This window comes from Chiloscyllium punctatum, chromosome 32, assembly GCF_047496795.1.
Source record: "Chiloscyllium punctatum isolate Juve2018m chromosome 32, sChiPun1.3, whole genome shotgun sequence".
NCBI classification, from domain to species: domain Eukaryota; kingdom Metazoa; phylum Chordata; class Chondrichthyes; order Orectolobiformes; family Hemiscylliidae; genus Chiloscyllium; species Chiloscyllium punctatum.
This window is the reverse complement of record NC_092770.1, coordinates 35,684,127-35,710,122: the sequence shown is the minus strand read 5'-3', so window position 1 is coordinate 35,710,122 and position 25,996 is coordinate 35,684,127. Positions and strand designations below refer to the sequence as shown.

General features: G+C 38.5%; 1 protein-coding gene across 1 annotated transcript in view; it reads left to right on the top strand.

Moving 5' to 3' along the window:
* znf277 (zinc finger protein 277) overlaps nucleotides 1-25,996 on the top strand; it is a 68,024-nt gene that overhangs the window by 23,505 nt on the left and 18,523 nt on the right. The window contains exons 5-9 of the mRNA XM_072552081.1: nucleotides 11,173-11,264; nucleotides 12,022-12,132; nucleotides 18,045-18,177; nucleotides 23,010-23,077; nucleotides 25,179-25,275. Coding sequence (XP_072408182.1) covers nucleotides 11,173-11,264; nucleotides 12,022-12,132; nucleotides 18,045-18,177; nucleotides 23,010-23,077; nucleotides 25,179-25,275 — 501 coding nt within the window. The remainder of the gene's footprint in view (nucleotides 1-11,172; nucleotides 11,265-12,021; nucleotides 12,133-18,044; nucleotides 18,178-23,009; nucleotides 23,078-25,178; nucleotides 25,276-25,996) is intronic.

The following is a 25,996-nucleotide window of genomic DNA, read 5'->3' as shown; positions in this document are numbered from 1 at the left end:
AAATAAGAAAGAGATGATCACTTTATTGGGATTGCATTATAGACCATCTAATAGCCAGCAGGAAATCAAGAAACAAATTTGTCAGTTATCTGTAAGAATAATAGGATGGTTATGGGAGGGGATCTTAACTTTCCAAACATAGACTGGGACTACCATAGTGTTCAGGGTTTAGATGGAGAAGAATTTAAGTATGTACAAGAAAATAAGTGGATGTACCTGTTAGAGAAGGTGCAAAGCATGACTGACTCTTGAGAAATAAGGCAGATCAGGTGAATGAGGTGTTAGTGCGGGAGCACTTTGGGGCCAGCGACCATAATTCTATTAGCTTTAAAATAGTGATGGAAAAGGATAAACCAAATCTAAAAGTTAAAGTTCAAAAATGGAGGAAGGCTAATTTTGACTGTATTAGGCAAGAACTTTCAAAAGCTGATTAGGGGCAGATGTTCGTAGCTAAAGGGACTGCTAGAAAATGGGAAGCCTTCAAAAATGGGGTAACGAGAGTCCAGAGACAGTATATTTCTGTTTGGGTGAAAGGAGAAGCTGGTTGGTGAGAAATTGAGGGTTTGCTGAAGAAAAAGACTGAAGCATATGACAAGTATAGACAGGAGAGATCGAGTGAATCCTTAGAGGATAAAGGCAGTAGGAGTATACTTAAGAGGGAAGTCAAAAGAGCAAAAAATGGAGATGAGATAGCTTTGGCAAATACGGTTAAGGAGAAACCAAAGGGTTTTTATAAATATGTTAAGGACAAAAGGGTAACTAGGGAGAGAATAGATCAGCAAGGCAGCCTTTGTGTGGAGCCGCAGGAGATGGGGGAAGATACTAAACAAGTAGTTTGCATCCGTGTTCACTGTGGAAAAGGACATTGAAGATGCAGCATGTAGGGAAATATGTGGTGACATCTTGAAAAATGTCTGTATTACAGAGGAGATGGTGCTGGATGTCTTGAAACGCATAAAAGTGGATAAATCCCCAGGACCTGCTCAGGTGTGCTCTACAGCTCTGTGGGAAGCTAGGGAAGTGATTGCTGGGCCCCTTGCTGTAATATTTGTATCATCCTAGGTGAAGTGCCTGAAGACTGGAGGTTGGCTATTGTGGTGCCCCTATTTAAGAAAGGTGGTTAGGAAAAGCCAGTGAACTCTAGACTGGAAAGCATGAGATCAGTGGTGGGCAAGTTGTTGGAGGGAATCCTGAGGGACAGGATTTACATGTATTTGGAAAGGTAAGGACTAATTAGGGATAGTCAGCATGGCGTTGTGCATGGGAAATAGTGTCTCATGAACTTGATTGAGTTTTTTGAAGAAATAACAAAGAGGATTGATGAGGGCAGAGCAGTAGACGTGATCTGTATGGACTTCAGTAAGCGGTTCAACAAGATCTCTCATAAGAGACTGGTTATTAAGGTTATATCTCATGGAATACCGGGACAACTAACCATTTGAATACAGAGCTGGCTGAAAAGTAGAAGATAGAGGGTGGTGGTGGAGGGTTGCTTTTCTGACTGGAGGCCTGTGACCAGTGGTGTACCACAAGGATTAGTGCTGGGTCCACTGCTTTTTGAGATTTATATAAATGATTTGGATGTGAACACAAGAGGTATAGTTAGTAAGTTTGCAGACGATGCTAAAATTGAAGGTATCGTGGACAGCCAAGAAGGTGACCTCAGATTACAACAGGATCTTGATCAGGTAGGCCAATGGTCTGAGAAGTGGCAGATGGAGTTTAATTCAGATAAATGCGAGGTGCTGCATTTTGGGAAAGCAAATCTTAGCAGGACTTGTACACTTAATGGTAGGGAGTGTTGCTGAACAAAGAGACCTTTTGAGTGCAGGTTCATAGCTCCTTGAAAGTGGAGTCGCAGGTAAGACCATAAGACATAGGAGTGGAAGTAAGACCATTCGGCCCATCGAGTCCACTTCGCCATTTAATCATGGCTGATGGGCATTTCAACTCCACTTACCCGCATTCTCCCTGTAGTCCTTAATTCCTTGTGACATCAAGAATTTATCAATCTCTGGCTTGAAGACATTTAGCGTCCCGGCCTCCACTGCACTCCGCGGCAATGAATTCCACAGACCCACCACTCTCTGGCCAAAGAAATGTCTCTGCATTTCTGTTCTGAATTGACCCCCTCTAATTCTAAGGCTGTGCCCACGGGTCCTAGTCTCCTCGCCTAACGGAAACAATTTCTTAGCGTCCACCCTTTCCAAGCCATGTATTATCTTGTAAGTTTCTATTTGATCTCCCCTTAATCTTCTAAACTCCAATGAGTACAATCCCAGGATCCTCAGCCTTTCCTCGTATGTTAGGCCTACCATTCCAGGGATCATCTGTGTGAATCTTCGCTGGACACGCTCCAGTGCCAGTATGTCCCTCCTGAGGTGTGCAGCCCAAAACTGACAGGATAGTGAAGAAGGTGTTTGGTATGCTTTCCTTTATTGGTCAGAGCATTAAGTAAAGGAGTTTGGAAGTCATGATCCAGCTGTACAGGACAATGGTTCGGCCACTTTTGGAATACTGCATGCAATTCTGGTCTCCTTCCTACTGGAAGGATGTTGTGAAACTTGAAAGGGTTCAGAAAAGATTTACAAGAATGTTGCCAGGGTTGGAGGATTTGAGCTACGGGGAGAGGCTAAATAGGCTGACACTGTTTTCCCTGGAGCGTCGGAGGCTGAGGGGTGACCTTAGAGAGGTTTACAAAATTGAGGGGCATGGATAGGATAAATAGGCAAAGTCTTTTCCCTGGGTTGGGAGAGTCCAGAAAGAAAGCGGGATGAGACTGGAAAAATATAAAGGGGACCTAAGGGGCAACTTTTTCATGCAGAGGGTTGTGCATATATGGAATGAGTTGCCGAAGGAAGTATTGAGGCTGGTACAATTGCAACATTTAAAAGGCATCTGGATGGGTATATGAATAGGAAGGGTTTAGAGGGATATGAGCTAAGTGTTGGCAAATGGGACTAGATTAGGTTAGGATATCTGGGCAACGTGGACGAGTTGGACCGAAGGGTCTGTTTCCATGCTGTACATCTGTGACTGTATGACTGAAGCTGCCACTGTTTTGCTTGTCTACATGGATAGTGTTTTGTTTCTGAGATGACCTGGGAGAGAAGGAGCATCTGTTTGATCCCTCATTTATGTTGGTCACAACTGCACTTCAGGGTGCTACAACTAGCTTGTCTTGTACCTGGTGGTTATCCCATCGCCACTGAAGAAAGTGCACTTCTGGATTGGGTGTCAACTGTAAGTACACTCTGTAGTTAACTGATCCCCTGTATGATAACATTTGTGTATATGGATCTCACATTGAAGAAACAAATGTTTCTACAGGAAATATTTCAGAACTGTACTCAACTTTGGATGGCAAACCCTGGCTCACTTTGGAGCACTGTTACCTCTGAAGAGGTTGTAAGTTCATCACGGATGCCAAACACTCAAATACAAAAAAAAATAGGTTGACACTCTAAATGCAGTACTGCAAGAGTGCTCCACTAGCTCATTTGTCATTTTTTTGGGTTGAGACTTGAACCAACTTGCTATCTATTTTCTAAGGTGGACATAAAAAGTTATGCTACTGAATCTTTTTTAAAAAACAGCTAAAGTCTCTATCAATGAATTTGATTTTTTTTAAAAAATTGTTCTCGACGTTATCACGGTCCTGTTGGGGTCAATGCAATGCACAAATTAACTCCTGAGTTTTCTGTGTTACACAGAACATAAAACAGTACAGTACATGAACAGGCCCTTTGGCCCACTATCTCTGCCAGCCATGATGCCATTCTAAACTAATCCCATCTGCCTGCACCATGGATCGTATTGCTGTATTCCCTGCCTGCTCACATGTCTATCTGAATGCCTTTTAAACATTGATATCAGATTTGCTACTAATTACTCCCTTGATAGTGTGTTCCAGGTGCCTATGACAGGTAAAAATCTTACCTTACACATCTCCCTTGAAGTTTCCCCCTCTCACTTTAAATACATGCTACCTGGTATTTAACATTTCCACCCTGGGAAAGAGACTCTTGACTATCCATCCTTTCCATGCCTTTCTTAACTTTTTATACCAATCCAAGTTTGTCCAACTTCTCCTTATCGCTAATCCACTCCAATCCAGGCAATATCCTCTTTTGCACCCTCTCCAAAGCCTCCACATCCACCCCCCTATAGTGTGAGGGCCAGAACTGCACACAGTATTCCAAATGTGTACTAATTAAAGTTTTATGTAATTGCAATATGACTTGCCAATTTTTGTACAATGTTTGGACTGATAAAGGCAAGCATGCCATACGCCTTCCTTACCAACTTGCCACTTTTAGGAAGCTATAGACTTGCACCTCAAGATCCCTCAGTTGATCAGTATTTTTAAGTGTCCTGCCATTTGCAATATACTTTCCTTTTGGAATTGGCCTCCCAAAATATATCACCTTGCACTTAGCCAAATTAAACTCCATCTGCCATTTCTCCACCCAACTTTCCTTTGATAACCTTCCTCACTGTCCAATTCTGAGATTCTTGATCAACAGCTTTTCGACCAAACCTACCTCCAAACCACAAACCTTAAGATATTCCATCACCAAATTCTCTAAAACAAAAACAGAATCAAAACACTGTTGTTCTGAAGTAAGCTCTGTAAATACTCAGCAGTGCTGACTCAATATGTAACAATATGAAAAATAGCAACATTGATACTTTTGTAACTATGCACCTTTCTTTAAGTTACTTCAGTTAATAAATCCCCCCCATATTTTCATCTGTTTATCTTAGTTAAACTGTCAGATTACAGTGGTACCTTTGCTTTAAATTTCTGTACTACACCTGCATCCATGTTAGTCAGAAATGCACATCCCACTAAGGCACACATGTACTCCAGAATTGATTGAGAGTTCATAGGACTGAAGTCACTGGATTTTGTATTTAACATCTGAATTCTTCCAGGCAGTGAGTCACTGAGGAGGTGATAAATCATGACAGCCTACCTTTCTTCTGCTACAGTTGTATCCTTGGAGAGAGAGTACACCGTGTCCACCAAGCACCATCAAAGTTTTTGGAGAGAGGTGGGCCCCACACGGCTGGAGTTCATATTCTCTCCATCCAAACATCATTTTGATTTAACACCCTACCTCTTCTCCTATAAGTCCAGAAGTGAAAGGTGGAAACTAAAATTTATACTGTGCTATAGGTTTACAGACAAACTTTTGTTAATCCCTGAAAGCCTTTTGCTGCCTAATTCATGATGTGTGTATTCGTGAACAAAACATAGTAGCAGAGGATTAACCTCCATCTTTTCAGCTGGGAAAATAAAGCAGAAGGTAATTCCTGTTTCTGGCAGCAGCACAGCATTTTAAAGTGAAATGGTTGAGTCGTGTTGCAAAACACCAGTTATGTTTATCCGTTAGAAGGTTTGGAATTGGAGCCATAAAAGTAATGGAAGAATGAGGTGGAGATGTGAACTCTGTGACTTCTGTAACTAAGAAGAAGCAAGATATGATTTTAGCTTTATCTTTAGTAGGACAAAGTAAAATTAGAAGTCCAGTGTTTTTGGAACTGCACCTAACGGACTTGAATACCAGAGCTGGATTAGAGATTTTAATATGATTTATAGACGTTTTCAAAAAGGATGACTTGTTGAAAGCTTACGAGGCATGGTTAATGTTTGATAAATTTAATACGGTTGACCATCAGTCCTGAAGTTTTGAGGGGTTACGTCCAAGGGTAAAGAAATTTAATTGAAAAATTTTGGAGTTCGTGCTGGCATTTAAACTGCTCAGTTACATTTAAAGCTCATGCACAGAAATTTGGTTTTAATTTTGATTTGCGTTTTGAACAATGATTGCCACTCTCAAAATAAATTTTGGAAGACAGTCATTTCCAGCTACTGAAAGTTCTTCAGTGACAAAGAGAATGGAAGCCTGTGATTACTGATTGTGAGAGTCAAAGGGGCCTAGACACAGCTGTCGGTATAAGCATAGAATGCAGCCTCAACAGCACATCTCTGTTCTTGTATTCTACCCTCCTAGACATGAATGTTAACATCATATTTATCTTCCCAACTGCCACTGAACCTGCATGTTATCCATAAGAGCATCCTGAACTAAAGTTCCCAAGTCTCTTTTTTTTTTGTCTTCCTCAGCAACTACCTCTGCCCGCAATGGAGAACTGCAAGCCTTTGATTATAGGTCTTCTGTGTGGGACACATGCCTCTGGAATCCTGGATCCTAGGAAAGCCTGGTATAGTCCCACGAACTGTCTGATGGGCATTTGTATCTGTCATGTTTTCTCCATCTGGAGACTGGTGCTGATTATCTAATACCAAGACTAAATTCTGCTCTGTATTTCCAGGAAATTTAGATTCGTCCAATAGCTCTTGGAAAAATATTCCTCTTCCCTTCCCCTTTATTTCTTCTAGCTTTGCCTCACTTTGATCCCCATTCACTCATCAGCGGGAACACTTCCATTATTTACCTGCAGTGAATTTGCAGGTGTGTGTCTCTCACTCTCTTCCTTCCCTCAATTTTACCCTGACCCCCTGCCCCAACATCCTAATCCCATGATGGCTATTGTTTATCATGTCACATTGCAGCAACTTCAGGCTCTGCTATAATTATACGAGGAGAATTTATAATCTCTTTTAAAAGTAACTGGAGAAATGTTGAAGCAAAGAACCTGTAAGGCTCAATTAGAGTCATAGAGATGTACAGCATGGAAACAAACCCTTCGGTCCAACCCATCCATGCCGACCAGATATCCCAACCCAATCTAATCCCACCTGCCAGCACCCGGTCCATATCCCTTCAAACCATTCCTATTCATATACCCATCCAAATATCTCTGAAATGTTGCAATTGTACCAGCCTCCACCACTTCCTCTGGCAGCTCATTCCATTGCTCATTCTTTACCACCCTTCTTAAACAGTGGCACCATGTTTGCCACCCTTCAGTCTTCCAGCACCTCACCTGTAACTATCAATAATACAAATATCTCAGCAAGAGGCCTAGCAATCACTTCTCTAGCTTCCCACAGAGTTCTCTGGTACACCTGATCAGGTCCTGGGGATTTATCCACCTTTAACCGTTTCAAGACATCTAGTACTTCCTCCTCTGTAATCTGGACATTTTGCAAGATGTCACCTTCTAGTTCCCGACAGTCTATATCTTCCATATCCTTTTCCACAGTAAATACTGATGCAAAATATTCATTTAGTATCTCCCCCATTTTCTGTGGCTCCACACAAAGGCCGCCTTGCTGATCTTTGAGGGGCCCTATTCTCTCCCTAGTTACCCTTTTGTCCTTAATATATTTGTAAAAACCCATTGGATTCTCCTTAATTCTATTTGCCAAAGCTATCTCATGTCCCCGTTTTGCCCTCCTGATTTCCCTGTTAAGTATGCTCCTACTTTCTTTATACTCTTCTAAGGATTCACTCGATCTCTCCTGTCTATACCTGACATATGCTTCTTTCTTTTTATTAACCAAACCCTCAAATTCTTTAGTCATTCAGCATTCCCTATACCTACCAGCCTTCCCTTTCACCCTGACAGAAATATACTTTCTCTGGATTCTTGTTCTCTCATTTCTGAAGGCTTCCCATTTTCCAGCCGTGCCTTTATCTGCGAACATCTGCCTTCAATCAGCTCTCGAAAGTTCTTGCCTAATACCGTCAAAATTGGCCTTTGTCTAATTTAGAACTTCAACTTTTAGATCTGGTCTATCCTTTTCCATCACTATTTTAAAATGAATACAATTATGGTCACTGGCCGCAAAGTGCTCCCCCACTGACACCTCAGTCACCTGCCCTGCCTTATTTCCCAAGAGTAGGTCAAGTTTTGCACCTTCTCTGGTTGGTACATCCACATACTGAATCAGAAAATTTTCTTGTACACACTTAAGAAATTCCTCTCCATCTAAACCTTTAACACTATGGCAGTCCCAGCTGATGTTTGGAAAGTTGAAATCCCCTACCATAACTACCCTATTATTCCTACAGTTGGCTGAGATCTCCGAACAAGTTTGTTTCTCAATTTCCCTCTGACTATTGCGGGGTCTATAATACAATCCCAGTAATAGAAGGAGTTGATTAACAGGATCAATTGAGAATGTATTTTAGAGATGCCGCGCAGTAGGACTGGGCCAAATTTTCTTTGACTGCTAATAAATTATAAAATCCAACTTAAACTGCAATTGTGTGGCCACCCTCAGCTCTGTGGTGAGTCAGGCAGCCCTGGGTTCAAGCCCTACTTTACTGTGTTTGAACACTAATCCAGGAGAAGTAATCAAGGCATTGGTAAAGTATTATTTGCCTCTTCAAATGAATATCCAGGCACTCCCTGTTTTGCGAATAGGTTCTATTCTGGACTCCATGTGCAAGTTGATTTGTATGCAAATCGGAACACGGTGCAGGACAATGTGAAACAGCTGTTCATAAGTACTGGAAATGTTTGTTTGTCAGGTCTTTAACATTACACCCCTATTTGGGATTACATTCGTAATGTGAACATTCGTAAGTCAGATGATCATAAATCAAGGACCCACTGCATGCCAATTCTAGGAAGAACTGGTTGAATTTATCTCCTTGTTTGTGCTCCCCTCCTATGCACGAATCAATCTGAGTTCTCAAAGGTAAATGACTGCTTAGCAATTTGGAATACTTGAGAATTTGAAAGATGTGGTGCAAATAGCCTGTTCTTTTCTTTTGATGTTCTCTGTTCAGTTCCACTACGTATTACTTAGTTGTTGTTTATTAATAAATAAAACTACTCTATGGGCAAAACAGAGCAAATGCCTACCCACAGAATTTGTCTCAGACATTAAAAGCATGACTAGACAGAGTAGATAAGAGAAACTGAGATGACACACATTTTAAGTGTAAGAAGCCTAAGTGTTGTGAGGAAAAGCTTTTTCTGCAACAAATCATAGTGGCTCAGACTTGAGAGACTGATAGAGACAGGTACAATTTAGACTTTCAAGAGAGTTAGATAGTTGACTGAAAAGGAAGAATGTGTGGGGTTACCGGGAGAAGTGGGAGATGTCACAAGGTGAACTTCTTTTAAAGAGCTAGTGCAAAAAGATAGGCCTTGTGGCCTTCTGTTGTGCTGTACAAATTCTGGAAGTTCAGCATGATTCAGATCTTAAGCTATGTTTAGAAATGTGTGCCAGATGCAAAAATGTAATGGTGTATTCTTATTTCACAATAGCATTTCTATTCCAACAAGTAGCACAGATGGATATAATTACAGTTCAAAACATAATTAGGAAAGTTAACACAATCATTTACATATAAGCATATTTACACCAAAAGAAAAAAAATTAACTTTCATTCCTGTGAAAATATATTACAGATGTTCAAAATGTCAAATTTGTCAGGAAAAAAAGATTGTTTTTGTGTAGCCTAAAATAACAGGAATTTCCTGTTATCCACTAGCTTTTGGACTGAAGCCTGTGGACTAATTTCTGTTTGCTCCTAAAAATGCTAAAACATAATAGAGACTTAAAATCATAAGTCTCAAATATGCGTTTTGTATTATATTTCTAGAGCTTTTCAAATATTATGGAAAACAAAAGAAAGATCTTTAATTCATGTAGAACCATGTCACCTCAAAGCACTGCACAAACAATACCTTCCTTGTAACTATTGTTATGCAGGTAAACATAGAGTTCAGAAAAAAAACCATGTTGAACAACCAGCAAATAACTGACCTCAGCATTTATTCTTGGTGAGACAAATGTAAGCCAGAACACACACAATTTCCCTACTTCTCAACTAGTGCCCAGGAGTCATTTTATGAACATTCAGGAACCTGACAAGGTTTCATTTTATGGTTAATTGAATAAAACATAGATATACCAGAGCTCTGTCAGGACTGCTCTGAACTTCAGTGCTCTATGTCCAGTCAAGGACAATGAGGCTGAAATCATAATGTTTCTGACATCATTCTGAGTCTCCTCAATTGAAACGAGCTGATATTTAGTAACATTGGCACAAATCTTCAATGTCCAATTTGTTGAAGACCAGATGTATAGCAGAGGATGTGTATCATGATGCTATAGCTATTCTGACCTGTGGATCTTCGAGGTAATTGCTCGGGATGTTTAAATTTCAGGTGTGGGCAATGAGGTGCTGTTCTCGCAGCTTACATTGAGCCTCGCTGGAGCACTGCAGCTGACCTGAGGCAGAAATATTGCCATGGAAACACAGTTTAATTGACGGACAACTGGAAGCTCAGGGTTGCTTTTATGGACACACAAAAGTTGAAGTTGTCACATAGACTGAATTTAATCTTCCAAGTGTACACAAAACCATATTGTGAACAGCGAATAAGTAGACTAGATTGAGTGGTGCAAGTAATTCGCTGCTTCACATGGAAGGTGTGCATGAGGCCTGCCACAGTGCTCCAACGAGGTTCCGTGCAAGATGAAGGAACAACGCCTCAGCTTCTGCTGTGGTACCTTAGGCTTCAATACTTAATCTTGAGTTTCACAATTTTACAGCGTGAAAGTCATCATCTGTGTTCATTATCCTCCCTACTCCCAGGTCCAGTTTTGAGTTGCTCCCAGTACAGCAAACCCACGACTATTTATACTTCTCGTTAGCACCCTTCCCAGGAACTGTCTCTCTTTATCTATTCCTCTCTTTATCTATACCTTCTCTCTCGCTCTCGTGCGCTCTCTGTGTCTCTCTCTCTCGTGCTCTTTCTTTCATACTGTGTCTCTCGCGCTCTCTCACACTGTCTCTCTCTCTCTCTCTCTCGCGCTCTCTCACACTGTCTCGCGCTCTCTCTTGCACTGTCTCTCTCTCTCACGCTCTCTTGCACTGTCTCTCTCTCGCTCTCTCGCGCTGCCTCTCGCGCGCGCGCTCTCTGGGAACCATTTCTATATATTCTATTCACTGTCCCAGCCATCATGAGCATAAACACCAACTTTTCCCAGCAACAATCAGTTTTGATGAAGTTCAATTTTAACTTTTTATTTCTACAAATGCTGTCAAAGCTGCTGAGTTTCTCCAGTGCTTACAGTTTTTGATGTGCAAGAACACATTTGATTACAACCAGATATCCATATTATCCAAACAGCAATGGCTTTATGATTGCTTAATCTTGTCTGTTTATTCCCTCATTGTTCTCTATGATAAATGTAACATGGTCAGCTTTTCTGACTTATTTCCTTTTTTACAGGAAGAGGTTTTGGAACAGCAACAACAGGAAAGGAATGACAGCAACTTTGCCCGTATCTGTATGTTTTGTAGTGAAGAATTTGCAGGAAACAGGTCTGTAATTTCTGAAGCAGCTGTGCTTTTTAATTGTGGGAACTTTGAAGTGATTTTGATGAAATTGTCCAGTGTTTTCTCCCAATTAACCATTTGTAACTAGTAACCCTTGGTAAGCCAAATGCAGCCCCTTGCTGAGGCTTATATTAGAAAACATTAAAATGTTTGCAATTTGTGATTAATTTGTTGAATTGTCGTGCAATGTTTATACCATATTTCACTAATTACTGAGAATTTCAATGTATAAAACTATATTTTCGTGAATTACACTTGTTTGGGGCTGACACTGGTTACCTCGTTGGCTTTTGTGTGATTTAGAATAATGCCAAGCAAGAGCACACATTTATTTCCCACTACAACCGATGTCAACTTCAATCCTGACTCCTTACCCTGTTCTTGAGAGTGGAGCACATAAACAAAAACCAAAAGAACTGCAAATGCTAGAAATCAAAAACAAAATCACAAATTGCTGAAAAAACTCAGCGGGTCTGGCAGTATCTGTGGAGAGAAATCCGAGTTAATACTTCAGTTTCGGTGACCCTTCCTCAGAACTCAAACCCATTCTGAGACCTGCTGAATTTTTCCAGCAACTTTTGTTTTTGTATCACGAGAGACAATTTTGAAATGAAGCATACAGAAAGTGTGAGCCAAAGTATGGCCGATGTTGATAGAGCTTGACATTATAAAAATGCAAGGTTAAGTAAGGATCTGGGTGAAAAATAATATTTCAAGTTTTATTTTGTATCTGTTTATTCAGGGCTGTTCTGTTCAATCACATGGCTAAAGATCATTCTTTTAATGTGGGCTTACCAGACAATATTGTGTACTGTAATGAATTCCTGGATTTGGTGCAGAAAAAGATGGATAAGTATGCATGTTTTAAATTTTTTGAATAGATACATGAAAACAACGTGATGCTGCATTGAACAGTGTGTGGAAGACAAAAATGGAGCCTTAGCCATAGTGCTAAGTTCTTGATTATCTGTCAATTGCAAGGGATTGGAAAATAATGCGCTTCTCCTTTCAACTGCTCTTGTTTGCCTTCGTTTCATTTCAAGTGATTCAAGATAATGAGTCCCAACATGACCCACTGCAAAATTGTTTCGAACATCCTTTAACAGTCAGACCACAAGCCAATTGACTGTGGGCTTAATCCTTATAAGCCTCTGTCAGATTGATGATGAGCAAGTATCAGAATCAAACTCGACCTTTGCGTTTCTTTTCTCAATTGTGATCGGAAAAGCAACACAAATGTTTTTCATTTTGGTTTGAAATTCATTTTTTGTTCAAGTGAATCATACACCTATATAATATCAAGGGCCAGATTACCTACACATTTTGCCTTCCCTTTCAAAGGGAAGCAAAGATTTTTTTCGTTGTTCCCAAATTATAAAGCCAATTTAGGTATCTCGGATCCTAAGTCTTTTTTTTGTACAACTGCTCAGAAACTTTAACTCATTGAAAATGTGCTTCTGCACACTTGGTAAATAATGTGAGCACAGCTTTGTCTATGCAAATAGATAAGTTTCAAACTTACTCAGAATCAATGTTAGGTGCATGCTTCTATGCTGCTGTTCAGCCAAAGCAGCCATTTTGTCCATGTTATTTCCATAGATTTTTAGTATTTGGGTTAACTGTAGTTTGTGAGAGAAACAAATGTTTTTCTCTATCTGTCTGTAACAGGTGAAAAACTTTATTTTCCATCAACAATCGACACTTATTTTAGTTGTCTTTGTGCACACTTGAACAAACTTGTATTCAAAACATTTCAGCGGGAATATGCACCTTTCACATTTCTTTGCAACAGCGTGGCCTCACCTCACTGTGAACAGAACCGTAAGAAATCTGACTGTTTTAATATCCGAGTTACCTCAACTTGACAAATAAAGTCTATCAGGATGTAGAATTATTGAGTCTCACTTAAAAAGTTATTAAAAGAGATAACATACAAATTACTCTGTCTGGATTTCATTGGATCCAAATATAAATGTGCTGGCAATGGTTTGTGTAGTATATGTGAACATATGAATTAGGAGCAGCAGTAGCCACTCAGCCCTGCAAATCTGTTCTGTCTTTGAATAAGATCATGATAAATCTGACAGCTCCGCATTTCTATCCTCTCCCAATAACCTTTCAAGCCTTTGCTTATATCCTATCCAAACATACCCCCCCCCCCCCCCCCCTTATATAGATTCAAAGACTCTGAGCTTTCTTCCCTTGGAAGGCACTGCAAACAATGATCCATGCCCTCTGTCAGAAAGTATTTCAGGTCATCTCTGTTTTAAATGTTTGACCCATTTTTAAAATGACCCTCCATTTCTAGAATCTTCCACAAGAGGAAACTTCCTTTTCACATGCACACTGTCAAGATCGACCAGAATTTTGTGTTTGATGCATCTGAACTTCCAGGTCATTTCATCCAGTCTAAAAATGAATAAGCCTTAATTTAGGTGATGTCAGTATTATTGTTAACATACCAAACAGCTGGTAAATAGAATGAACATTGACTCAATAATTATCTTTATTTTGTTATAACTACACACCAACTACAGTAGTACAAGAAACTCCTCTGGCATCTTCTCACTGGCGATGAGAAATGGGTAATAAATGCTGTCCTTGCCAATATCCCACAAAAGAATAACATGAAAACTTTTTTGTTTGTTTATGTATTTCTTTACAATTTTCCAATTTTGTAACTTTTGCAGTGATTATCTTATAAGATGCTCAATTAATTCTTACCTTCGAAAATAAGCCCATCAAGCGTGCATAGAAAATTCCAAAATGCTTTCTGCTCAAAATTGGTGACTTTGAGGTGAAAACTAGGTATAACGGAGGTATAACCTGGGTATACATGTTAAATTCCAGCAAAATAGTTCTCGAAAGAGAATGTGGCCAACGTAAAATGGTACACTTGAATGCAAATTACAGCAGAACTGCTTTTTCTAAAATGACCACATTTATGCCAGAGTTGCATCAGATTAAATTTAGGCCTAGTGCTAATGAACTGCGTCATATCATTTGTCAAATCACAAAGTACATCCACAAACCTTTTGAAACCTGAACTTTGACTAAAACAATTAGAAATATCTCTCCCTGCATATCACCAGTTTTAGAAGGAAAATCTTCAGTTCCCATCCTCTTGTCAGGAAATCCTTTCCATAAGGGCCACTGTGGTTTCAAATAGAGACAGAACAAGAGCAATAAGAAGAGGAAATGGTAGAGGTACACAGATAAAGCTGCAAAATAGAAGAAAATTTAAACTAGAGTTCTACACCCAGCAGAGTCTACACACTATACTGCTCACTTGATATTGTCCTTTTGACAAGGCCTGCTTAAGAAAACATAGGTGTTATATCTTCCAAAATGGCCTCAAAACATCCTCTCAAACTCAAAGAAACAAAGAATAAATTTACTTTGGACATCCAAGTTTGTACATTGCAAAATGGTTTGACTGTATCAGTAATTACAAGAGATTTTTTTTCCACTGTTCCCACATTCCTGCTATCTATTCTATTGCTTTCAGCCTGATCTGATGATATGCCTCAGAATATAACGTTATTGGCACTTGTCAGTGCTACAGTATTCCAAGCTTCGTATTTTGGGAATTAGGTTGTACTCCAAACCCCCTGAAAGACTTTCCCAAGGCCTGCTGGGGATTGAACAATTTGATCCTATTGCTTGCCACTAATGTGAATAAGCATCAAAAGAAAGATTAGTCTCATAAGAACAAAGTTAAGTCATGCCTTTTCTCTGTAATCCAATGGTTATCTGAAGAGGATATCAATTAGATTTTGAAGACCCAGAAAGCTACACCCCAAATATTTTACAAGCTGTCAGCCATCATTCTTTGTGCATGATCCCACAAATAATGTCAACGCATCTCCATTGAATATACTGATTGGTTTCAGTACTGTTTGTGGAGAAGGAAAATGCAGATGTCTTTTGTTCAGTGATCCCTGCTGGCTGTCCATTCTCCACGAATGCCTCTTAGCATTTTCATATGTCACTTATTCAGCATCTTTACCTTTAAGCAGCACCCAGTAATCTGCATTTGCAGCTTTGAATTCAACAGCTGACTTCCTCAGTCACCACTTTCCACTGTTGAATCCAACTTTTACATCTGACTGACAAATGACTTTCTCTTGTACCTTAATTTTTCTCAGCTTTATTCCAAACCTATGTTTCAGCCAGTGATAAACATGTTCAAAACTATCTACATTCTTAAAATGTTTCTTTGAACTGGTGAATGTTAGTAAATGAATTGGTGGCAGAGATAGAAGACTGTTCACCTCTTCATTCTCCTTCAGTAGCATCTTGCCAGGAGTTATCTTGAGGAAAAGAAAGTGGAAAAGCTGCTGTGTTACACTGCTACCATATTAGTTTCCCTGTAGACTCCCTCCCTAACAGGATTGCAAGTGTGCCTACATCAAATAGACTGAAGCAGTTCAAAGCAGTTTGCTATCCTGTCAAGGGCAGTTTGGGATGAGCAATAAATGCAGGCCCGAACAGCAAAGACCACATGTGCTGAATTAAGTTTTAAAGAAATATTTACTTGCAGGCAAACAGTTAAGGATCTAGTCAATGTGCTACTACTCTCTCACATCTCTGTTCCCGGCAGGTTGAGAAATGTAAGTCTCCAGGATTGTAATACAAAACAGATGACCAAATATTGCAGAAGGAGGCTATCGTGCCTATCATGTCAGTTCTTTTAAAGAGCAATGCAAATAGTCCCAGTTCCCCCAACAGACCTACCAGTGATCTCCTCTCAAGTATTTATCCAGTTCTGTTTTAAAAGTTACAATTGCATCTGCTTTTACCTCCCATCTATTCAGTGTATTCCAGACATAGGTTATGACAACTTGAGAATCCAGTTGTTTGGTTGTACACAACCTGACTATTGCTGAAAAAAGGCGCACTTTGTTAAAACATGTGTTTTGCACTTGTCCAGACAAGATACAAGAAATACCAACGTGGAGGGGAAACAACATTACATTCCATGAGAGGAGATTGATTGGCAAATGGATTCTGATTGATGGAAGCATTGCCATGGAGAATGCGCCAGTTAGTAATGACCAATTTTTAGCTGCCAAGTTTTGTTCAAATTTGAAATCAGGCAGGTTGATTCTGATTACTTAAGGCATTGCTCTGAGAAACTAATTAGAGAATGACTATCACCGACTTTGTTGAGTTAAAGCAGGTACAGTGTGTGTACATAAAAACAAAATACGCAGATACTGGAAATCTGAAAGAAAAATAGTAAGTGCTGGAGAAATTTAGCAAGTCTGATAGCATTTATGGAGAGAGAGATAAACTTAAAGTTTAGAGTCCAGTATGACTCTTAGAACTCAGTTTGTGTCCCATGTTCATTACTCTACAAAGCACAAGGCTTGATGTATTGGTGCAGGTAGTTTTCTGAGCATACTTCATGCACTATTCTATGAGCCCAACTGGCAATCCTAAAATGACGTCAGTGTAATTTGTCACACAGTCAAGTTATTTAGCAAATCAAAACAAAAATTGCCGGAGAAGCTCAGCAGGTCTGGCAGCATTTGTAGAGAGAAAACTGAATTAAAGTTTAAAATCCTATGACCCTTTACTGAATTACCTTTTAGTGTTGGACACCGTGGTGAGGTTTGCAAGGTCTGATTGTATATGTCAGCACTGCCTTATTCCAAACTGTCAAAAGATAATATTGTTTGATACATTCCATCTATGTCTGGCCTATATACCTAGCATCACACTGGCACTACATTTTTTTTTCAGATGTTACTCATTTGTGTGATTGACAGAATATCTTCCTGGCTTGATGCCTGCATCTTGTTAGTGGTGGATGCCACTGGTGTTGCACCTACATCGTAGTAATTCTAAACAGTTAATTTCACGTGTTGCTCAAACTTTTTGCAATTATATGCCCTTCCAGGGAGATCTCAAACTGGGTATTTTTCAGGACCAAACATGATGGCCTCAGGCCAGTTAATGCATTGCACAATGTACAGCAAGAAATTAACTAATCAGGTTGCTTCTATTCACCAATGTGGCACTGAAAAAAAACCTTAGACATTTGCACTACAATACTGTATCATGGCAATCTAAATGCACAATCATTGTCTGAATTAGTACTCACTGAACCGTGATGAACTCGCAGTGATATTCAGTTTTAATGTCACCATATACGTCCAAATAGATGGCTTTGCCATTGGATCTCCACAAGAGATAGCTTTTGCAAATATTTTTATTGGGTTCCACGAGAAACATGTCTTTGTAATTAACTAGTGCATTCCCCACGTCTATGCCTCAGCAAATTAGAATCCATATGCCAACCAATCAGCATTCTTATTCAGCATCAATGTTTTCATTTTCCTTTGGTATTTCTTGAGCATTATTCTGAGGAGTGCAGAACTAAAAACATGGACAAAATGTTTTTTTTGTTGCAATGTATTTTCTTCGTGCTGCTCTGAGTCTTTGGTGATGAAATTAACTAGTCTGCTGAATTATTGTCTCTCAGTTCTGTAGGAATATTCAAATCACAATTGAATGTGGCATTGAGTCCAGATAAATGAAACATTAAAGAGTGATGTCTGCATTATCCATGGTTCTTTTGATCATGCCCTCAATTCACTTATTCAAGTATAAATAATTGCTAATTATCAACAATATGATTTCAAGGTTTTAGATCTTTCAGATGATTTTCTGGTTGATTACATTTATGTGATCATTGAAAATTTATGTAGGAGTTTTGTACTTGAAAAATGTGTTATTGGCAAATGTATGTTTCTGCAGTTTACAGTGTTTATATTGTGAGAAAACATTCCGTGACAAAAATACTCTCAAAGATCATATGAGGAAAAAGCAGCATCGCAGAATCAATGCCAAAAATCATGAATATGACAAATTTTACACCATTAACTATCTGGTAAGATTCGTATGTAGTTTTAGAGTCAAATAATTTAAAACAATGTAAAGATAAAAATTGCTGGTGGTGAGATAAGTGTGCATGTATTAATGAATTCAATGAAATTCTGCTATCCACTCTTTATTCCAGGCATTATCCTGTTTATTTTAATATCTCTATTGAAATAATAGAATTATTCAAGCATCAATCACAAAAAGAATTTTGAAACTTTTTTTAAACTGGTAACCAAAGTTAAGGAAATAATTTGTTTCAGTATTACTCTGAGGATGTTGATGAGAAAAGCCATGGAATGGAGAGATCTAGGATGGTGGCGATCTGAGAGGTCTATTTTGCTCAGCTCTGCATCTCAGTTCAGGCAAAGTAGCACTTTCACCTCCCCAATTAAATTATTTCTATGGAAATTTGGTATTTAAAGAGCTTTTGAACTTAAAGAATTTATACAAATTCTGTTATAAAGTCTGCTTGATTAAAGAAATATATGAGAAAAAGTAAAGGCTCCAGCATGTCCCAATACATGGGACACTCACCTGAGAAATCGGACACTTCCGCGTCTGCAGCTGCAGCTCCCTCTTCGAGCCCATTGGAGTCATTCACTCACCAGGCCCTGGCTACGGAGTTTGCGAAACTGTGAGAGATGATCAAGTCACCAAATGAAAAGAAGTTCCGCGGCAGACTGAACCCGAGCACAGTCATGCTGCACAAGCATGAGGAGTATCTGGACGGCATAGAACATTGAATGGAACAAGTTGAAAGAAAAACAGCAGCTTCAGAAACCGAGATCAATTCTTCAAAAGAGCGAATTTGAGTACTGGCGAAACCCACTTGCTTGACAGGATTAAGCAAGATCTTCAGCAATGGGAGGCTGTTCCAATATCTTGGCTAGGCCAGGTAGCTCTTATCAAAATGCATGTTATCTCCCATTTGTTGTTAAGGTCCCTCTTAATTTTTTCGAGGCAAACATTCCAGAGATTTAATAGATGGTTTAGCTCCTTTATTTGGCGACCTCTTATCAAGTTGTCTAAATCGCAGTTGCCTCGGAGGTGAGGGGGAGTGGGTTTCCCAGATATTAAAAGATACCCTTCCAGGTACATAGATCCTTGAACGTTGCCACCCAGATTGATATGGTTGCTAAGAAGGCATATGGTGCTTTAGCTTTTATTGGTAAAGGAATTGAGTTTCAGAACCATGAGATCATGTTGCAGTTGTACAAAACTCTAGTGCAGCCACATTTGGAATATTACATACAGTTCTGGTCGCCATGTTATAGGAAGGATGTGGAAGTTTTGGAAAGGGTTCAGAGGAGATTTACTAGGATGTTGCCTGGTATGGAAGGAAGGTCTTATGAGGAAAGGCTGAGGGAACTGAGGCTGTTTTCGTTGGAGAGAAGAAGTTTGCGAGAAGTAAGATAACCAGAGGGTTAAATAGATTAGACAATGAGAGCCTTTTTCCTCTGATAGCAATGGCCAGCATGAGGGGACACAGCTTTAAATTGAAGGGCGATAAATATAGGTCAAATGTCCGAGGTAGTTGTTTTACTCAGAGTAATAATGGCGTGGAATGCACTGCCTGCAACAATAGTGGACTCACCAACTTTCAGGGCATTAAAATGGTCATTGGATAGGCATATGGACAAGCATGGAATAGTGTAGGTTAGATGGACTTCAGATTGGTTCCACAGGTCGGTGCAACATCGAGGGCCGAATGGCCTGTACTGCACTGTAACATTCTACGCTCTATACGAATTAAGTTCCCTTCTATCTTTTGTTAGTTTCTGAGCTTGTAAAGACCCGGTGTCAATTTGGCTGAATACTGAGGCCTCACAGGCAAAATGTCCCTGCATTAGCCTGCTGTTTTTAGATAAATTGAAGACAGTCACAGAATATTGCGGTCATCCAATAATTATTAATACTGTTAAGGCATGGAGGGCACTGTGGCACAGGGAGGGTAATACATCCAAAACATCCTTTCTTACCCCCATAGCTGATATACTGGGTTTTCAGCTGGGGGTAATGGACCCCAGGTTTAAGTTCTGGGCAGCTTAGGGAATCTCCTGTTAGGGCGATTTGTTTGCAGGTGAAATAATGATGTCCTTTGAGCAAATAATCTGTAAATATGGTTTAGCTACCAGAACCCTTTTCCACTTTTTTCAGGTCAGGGATTTTATTCAAAAAGGGACCATGCTCTTTACCAATCCCTACACATCTGTTATGGAGAAGAGGGTGCTTTCATGCTCAAAAGCTCTCTCTCTATTAGAACTCTTTATCATATGTTATGGGGTGATCTTTCAAAAGACACTGAACTGCTTTGTGGGGTGTGGGAGAGAGAATTTGGGGTTGAGATCACTATGGATATATGGGGGGAGGGGGGGTGCATTTGCAAGAATGTGGGAAAGATTTTGATCTGTAATAGGACCCATGCCATGCAGCTAAAGATTTTGCACAAGGTCCATCTGGCCCCAGACCATGTCTCAAAATTTAAAGTGGGAGTATCTTCATTGTGTCCAAAGTATAAAGCAAGGCATTGGCACTCACATGAATTGTTTATGGTCTTGTCGCAGGCTCCGTACATAATGGAGTGCTGTGGCACGCATTATAGAGAGGGTCTTGGTGTGCTGATATTAAGTGGACCCTATCTCCCTCTTTTGGACCCACCCAATATATCTTCTTTGGATGCTCATAGGGAAAAAAAACTTAATATTCTCACGTTTTGTGCAAGGAAAAATATTCTAATGCGTTGGATCTCTGAAAGCCCCCCCCCCAGTTTTGACGGGTTGGCATAGGTTTATCATGGAATATATTCCTTTGGACGTTTTTACAAATATAATACCACTGGAAAATTGAAAATTTTTACAGGATATAGCAACCCTTTCTGGACTCTTTGGATTTAGAGTTTTCTGAAATTTTAACTCTGGCTTTTGTATTGCTATGACGGTCTGATCTAGTGTGCTTGATGTCTTTGAAGGAAGAATTTCGAATAAATTTGTGTGTAATACTTAGGGCTGTTGGAGGTCAGGTGCTAATGTTTTGATGAGTTGAGCTGTTTGATTTATTTATTTACTTATTTATCACCTTTATTTATCTGCCTGTTTTGCACACGAGAATAGTTGTGTTTTGTTTATGGGTTTTTTTTCTCTTGTGCTGTTATATACATATTTTTTTTCCTCTTGTCGGTTTGTTAGTATTGTAATTCTTTTGTACTTTTATTTTAAAATCTTTCTTTTGATAAAAATATCTATTTTAAAAAGCCATGTAACATTTGGAACTGATTAAATTTGCTTGATAAGTCTAGTGGCATTGAGAGCTGCTTTTTCAAATGATTATGATTAACAGTTTGCTCACTTCACTTCAACTGTCTCATATTTTAGAAGATGTTTTTTGCTTATGATAGGTTCAAAATCAATAGTGATCAAACATTATTGCAAGTGTGTTTCCGTGTACTTAGTAAATTTAAGTATACTCTTGATTACTACTCAGCTATTACATTTTTAAATTTTCATTGTTCTAACAAGCTCATTATAAATCCTTGTTTTATTATGAAAAATTTCTCTCACCACATATAATTGCTGTATCACAAAATGAAGCCATTAATTATAAGTCTGATTTTGATTTGTCATTCAGTACAAGTTTTATTTTAAATTCTAATTCAGAAGGATAATGGTTTGCCCATTCTCTCTCTCTTTTAGTAAAACTGTTGTCTTTGTAGCACAATATTGAAACCTTGCTGAAACCCTAGAAATAAGTATGCCATGGAAGTCAGAGAGAGAAAATGCTCATTGATTACTTCATATTAACTCCTCCTGGAGCAAGAAGTTCACTGATTATTATTTTAGCATTTTTTTGCACTTGGAACTATATTGAAATCTTGCAATATAAGAATCCTTTCTCCCTCTTAAAAAGAAAAGCTATAAATTAATATTATTACAACATGAAGACCTCTGAAGAAATAACATACTTCAAATCAGACTGATTATCCTTCCCTAAGAGCAAACTGTCCTGTTCTACTTCCAATGTAAGTTTCAAATTGACAATCTTTCAAGTTTACATTGTTCATTCATTTCAACAGCCTTTTTTTTGCTTTCACTGATATGCAGGTGATGAGTTCTATATTTTGTTTATCTTCAGTTAATAAGAGTTATGAATTCCACTCCAACCAAATTTTTGATTTGAGCTTGTAATGCTCAGAAGCTAATTTTGTTTTCTGTTAACGCGTTTATGATTTTTAGAAGAAAGAAATTCCTCTATTTGGTGCACTACAAATCACAACGAAAGTTGACCCAACATCTATCACTAGCCCCATTTTTTTGATCCCCAAAATTATGTTTCCTATATACTTACATATAGATTGAATCTCATTTTCTGCCAAGACATATTATACTTACATTAGTAGTCAGCCTCAGCAGTGAAAATGCCCTGGAGTTTAAGACATGTCCACTCTTGGAATCCGAAGACATTTCAAAATGTGATTACCCATACTAGTAGTTCACTTTTGTACTCTTCATCCTGTTTTTGATGGGGTTATTTGAGGCTTCAAAGGAAATCATATGCTTGCGTCTGCAGATAAAGTAAACCTGAGCTGACATTTCTTTTCAAAATAATTTCCTGTACTATCGAATATGTTTCCATTTATTATATAAAGTGATATGAAGAAAGAATATATGACAAAAGATTTCAATTGGAAGTTCAATAGCTGGGTAACTCATTGAGTAACTTAGAATGGACTCTGGCATTGTGACTTAAAACTCAAGCAACCAAGTATAGCATTTGACCAAATGAACAAAAGACTTTTCATATTTCCTCAAAGCTGTGAAAACTATTGTTTAATTTGACTCTCAGGAACTTGGAAAGAACTGGGAGGAAGTTCAATCTGAAGATGACAGAGAAATGATAGAAGAGCAAGATGAGTAAGTAGTTTAAAGGCTTCAAATTTCTACCATTTTCAATTTGTGCATATTTTCTGTGAGAAAGTTGCCTTTATTTTTGGAAATGTATCAAAGAAACCTGGAGGAAATTACAATGCACTAATGCAGTCGCGTGATTCAAGTTAAGTCATACATTGCAATAATGAAAAGTTGGCAGTTTTGTGATTCAAATTGCGTCAGACACCACATGACAGAAGAAATAGCATTTTATAATTTCCATCTGCAGCCTTACTCAGTCCATTTATTTTCCATGTTAAGAGTATTTTTTTAATTTAGTCAGCCTTGTGTTCAGATATTTTCTTGAGGAGAAAGAAATGTGAAATAGTAATAAATTTGCAACTATTAACTCATTCCTCTCTTTCATCAGTCAATGGAGGAAAAGGTGTAAGCTGTTGTCTACTCTTGCTTACAGCATGCTACATCATGGGACAGAATGCATCCAAGTTCTTGCACTTGGAAAACTGATGGAATGTTGACAGGCCCTGACAATAAAATTCACTATTTATTAATTGCCATATATGCTCAGTATTACTGACATATAAGTTTGATTTCTTTTGTGAATTTCTTTTATTTTCCATGTTTACATCATAGAGAGCATTTAGCATTTATGTAAGAAGAGTTTTTCATTGCACTAGCATGCTGCCAATGACAATATAAACAATTAGATCAAACTCCACCCTTCATAATTTGTACCTTAAATTTGTATCTAGTCGGTTCTTAGAATATAATATTGAAATGATTCATAAGCCGTTTATTGAGAGTTGGGCAGTTTACTGTAAATTAATTTAATTCAGTAACAATTGAGAAGTTGGTAGTACAGTGCAGCTACCTAGTTCTCCACTGCTGTTAATTGTACACTTTGATTACAGGCAGCTTTTTGATGAAATTCATATAATGCTCTTAACGCTTTAAAAAAAATTGCACTATTACCTTTGATTTTACCAAATCCTTGAAATTTTAATTTGGGAAAGATCAAGGCTTTGAATGGTCAGGAAGCCCACTTCTAATTGCTAAATCTCTGCTCTGCTCTTTTATTTAAATTAGTTAATTTGCCCATTTCTAACTAACCACATTACTGTGGGTTTAGATTCGTATGTAGGCCAGACCAGGTCAGAATGGTAAATTTTCCTTCTCTAAAGGACATTAGTGACCCATATAGGTTTTTGCAACATTCAACAGTTGTAATATGGTTGCCTTTTAAGATAGCTTTTTATTCCAGGAGTTGCTTTATTGAATTCCACATTCAACATCTCTCACAGTGGGATTTGAATTCATGTCTCCACAACATTCGCCTGTGGTTCTGCATTGCTCATCCAGTGACTACCCCATACAGTATGTTCAATCTTTGAATACAGTGGTCCCTTTACAAGATGTTAACTGTGGAAGATTGAGCAAAGATGGTGAAGTGAGATAAAGTTGAATGTCAAAAGGAGATCTCTTGTTCTGAGTGTTTATCAGTTAGCTGGTATGCCACTACTGTTAGCTGCCAATTGTCATCCCAAATCTAAATGTTATTTAGATCCTGGTACAGGAACACTTAGGTTGCTTCTGTGTAGTCATTTAGTCATTTTCTGTGGACCAGTAATAATGATTCCTTCAGTGAAATCAAGATTATCTTCACAGGAACTATGGATGCTGTAAATCAGAGACAAAAATAGAAATTGCTTGAAACGTTCCAACAACTCCTGGAACGTTAACTCTGATTTCTTTCCACACATGCTGCCAGACCTGCTGAGGTTTTCTAGCAATTTCTGTTTTGTCCCTTATCGTCACAGGTGCTCATTGTGCACCTTTGGGTTTCTGCGGTCACTGTGAACATAATGTGCATTCCTTGCTCCATCAACAACATAGTCAAGCAAGTGCCAGTATTTGGACCATTGATATTGCCACAAATTCTTGTGCTTGTCTTGCTAGTGTTGGTTATCTGAAGGCTATATTCTTTTATATTGAATTCAAACTCGTATAGGACCTGTAAGTGTCACTTTCATTTGTAAAGCATTTGGCTATTTGTGTAATATTTAAGAGGAACATTTAAGAACAGGAACAAGCTATTATAAATATTTCTGATGATTTATTTTTACAGTGATTGGTCAGATTGGCAAGATCATCCAGTATGTGTTGTTTGCCTCTTCTGTGAGAAAGCAAAAGATACAACTGAAAAACTGGAAATTCACATGAAGGTAAAACTCACTAAAATAAAACCATGAAATGTGTAACTTATCCACTGAGCAGTCAACAACCAAATTAGCTTTCATAATATGTGCCTTGATTTTCATATTTTATTAAAAGCACCACATACCTCAAAAGGATTTTATAACATTCTCTTAATGAAATTACCTGAGAGCTAACAAAAGCTTAATATTTGTCTTTTTTAAATCAAATAAACACTTTTGGGGCAGAAACATATAAATGTGCTATAGTGATCTCGTCTAATTACATATACAAATAGGCTACTGTATTTCCTTGTTGAAAAGAAAAAGACTTCCAGCTTTCATTATTATTCCTTTCAATGAATTGATGTCATTGAAGTCATTTGTATCTTGTTAACTTTCAGTTTTTATTGTCAACAAGTGTGGCACTGGAAAAGCAACAACAGGTCAGGCAGCATTCGAGGAGCAGGAGAGTTGATGTTTCGGGCATAAACCCTTTATCAGGAATATCTGACCCACTGTGTGCTTTTCCAGTGCCACACTTTTTGACTCTAACCTCCAACATCTGCAGTCCTCACTTTCTCCTTCTCAGCTTTTATTGAGCATATAAACTTCTAAAGGTTCTCTTTATTTGTCCTTAATATCTCTGCTGCAGACTTCTTCTGATTAGAAAGCATATCATGCAACTTGCTCTTCGGTCACATAATCCAATGTATATCACTAAAAGTAATAGCAAAAGTAATTGGAATGG